The sequence below is a fragment of the Gymnoscopelus braueri genome, assembly GCF_963280865.1.
Source record: "Gymnoscopelus braueri genome assembly, chromosome: 23".
NCBI classification, from domain to species: Eukaryota; Metazoa; Chordata; class Actinopteri; order Myctophiformes; family Myctophidae; genus Gymnoscopelus; species Gymnoscopelus braueri.
This window is the reverse complement of record NC_137625.1, coordinates 9807143-9809642: the sequence shown is the minus strand read 5'-3', so window position 1 is coordinate 9809642 and position 2500 is coordinate 9807143. Positions and strand designations below refer to the sequence as shown.

Sequence of the window (2500 nt, the reverse complement as noted above, 5' to 3'; positions counted from 1 at the left end):
ACACACACACACACACACGCTACAAAAGCATGCCACACACATAAACCACACAAATGCACATGCTTTCACATAATTCCTTCCCTACACAACAGGAGCCGGCTGTGCAACCCCCCCCCCCCCCCCCAGACACACACACACACACACACACACCCTGTCACCCGGCCAGAAGCGCCAGCCCCCACGACCCCTCCCGGCGACCGCCTCTGTCCCCCGCTGCTCTTTTGGCAAACTGTCAAAGCCATCATTCACCGTGAAAAGACATGAGAGACACTTGACTCCTCTCTACTCCTCTCGGCGCCTGACTTTCACAACTCCTGTCCCGACCCAGCCCCTCGAGCCCACCCCACCAGCCTGCGTTCCCTTACCATAAACCCCCCCCCCTCCCTCCCACACACTTCACCAACGAGCCCGGAGCAACAATCAATGATACTAGCCCTACAGGCAATGGATGCTTTTGAAAAAGAATAAGTCTGCTTTACATCTATGCAAATGAAAACAATAGCAATTGTGTGAATTAGATGATAGCTCTGACAATGTGCACGTGGGAATGCGCGTGCACACACAGACACACACACACACACACACACACACACACACACACACACACACACACACACACACACACACACACACACACACACACACACACACACACACACACACACACACACACACACACACACACACACACAGGGTGTGGGGAAAAATGTACTGTGGATGGCAACAACCCCAACTGTCTGGATAACAGTACAGAAGAAATGTATCAATGTGTCAATAATCCTTTGCATTCCCCCCCCCCATTTTGAGCATGGTTGAGACACTAACACAGAGAGAGAGAGAGAGAGAGAGAGAGAGAGAGAGAGAGAGAGAGAGAGAGAGAGAGAGAGCATGCAGATTTGTCTTTTAGGAGTGACCCGGTCAAAGGTTTCTCCCACAACACTCTGTGAGTGAGTGTGTGTGTGTGTGTGTGTGTGTGTGTGTGTGTGTGTGTGTGTGTGTGTGTGTGTGTGTGTGTGTGTGTGTGTGTGTGTGTGTGTGAGAGAGAAGCCAGTAGGAAACTACAGTCGAGTTAGGAGGCCCTCTGGTGGATACAGAATGACCATGACACATGCACATAATACACACATTGTCTATTGTGCACACAGACACACACACTCGCACTGGACACATGCACACACATTCGTGCTTACTTTCATAGAAACTCTTTTCTTCCCTTTCACAAACTGTGTCTCTCATCTCTCTCTTTCTCTCTCTCTCACACGCACACACGCAAGCGCATGCGCACACACACACACACACACACACACACACACACACACACACACACACACACACACACACACACACACACACACACACACACACACACACACACACACACACACACACGCACATGCACACCAAGCTGGCTCCGTACGAAGCTCACATTCAACCTCTCTCTCTCTCTCTCTGTCTCTCACACACATGCCCGCACATGGCCTCAGCTGTAACGTGCTCTCAGCATGCGTGCGCGAGTGAGCGCACACACGCGCACGCACACACACACACGCACACACACACACGCACACACACACACACACACACACTCATTCAAATGCCAATAGAAACACCAGAAAAAAGAGACATAATTTTTCCTTAGCAAGCTACATCCCAACCTGTCTCCAGCTGAACACCACAACATCAGTGACAGTCTAACAGTCCAAAACAGCACAAAAACAAACAAAAAAACAACCAACAAACAAACAAACAAACAAACAAACACCAACAATGCAAAACAGCTCATTAACACAAAAAAAAATAAAACACACTACCTCATTCCTTCCCAAAAACAAAACAAAATGTGTGATTTCCGAGTGCCTCTCTCTCGTCTGTTTAGAAAATCCACAATGTTGCCCGTGCAGAACCCAGCAGAGTGAGAGAGAGAGAGAGAGAGAGAGACAGAGAGAGAGAGAGAGAGAGCGAGAGAGAGAGAGGAGCAGAGCGAGGGAAGAGAGAGGAGGAGACAGTGAGAGAGAGAGAGAGGGAGAGAGAGAGAGAGAGAGACGGAGAGGAAACACAACTTACCTGCTGTTGTTGCAGATGCAGCAGCTCAACTGTGCTTACTTCGCTGCTCGCGTCGCCAGCGCTTGATCTGCCATCTCTACTGCCAGCCTCTAATTGGCTGCCGCTTAGGGTGCTCATTCCATTGTGACTCATTGAACTGTTGCTTATTGTCTCCGAGGCCGGCTCCTGCATCATCATCATCATGACTTTAAACACCTAGGAGATGATTCATAAGAAGGGACCGGGGTTAGGGCTCCATCTTCTTCTCCTCGTTGACAAATTATTATTATTATTTCGCCCACTTTAACCCAGGCGGTCCCTAAGTTTTGGCAAATGAAGAAGAAGAAAAAAAAAGGTCGATATTTTTCTAATTTCTTTTGAAAAATGTTTTCGAATTTGTCAATTTGTAAAAAGAAAAAAGAAAAAATCCCAAGATAGCGAAAAATAGCAGATCTAC

General features: G+C 48.2%; 1 protein-coding gene across 1 annotated transcript in view; it reads right to left on the bottom strand.

Moving 5' to 3' along the window:
- foxp2 (forkhead box P2) overlaps window positions 1-2500 on the bottom strand; it is a 162519-nt gene that overhangs the window by 90840 nt on the left and 69179 nt on the right. The window contains 1 exon segment of the mRNA XM_080420620.1: window positions 2065-2259. Coding sequence (XP_080276746.1) covers window positions 2065-2247 — 183 coding nt within the window. The 5' untranslated portion in view covers window positions 2248-2259.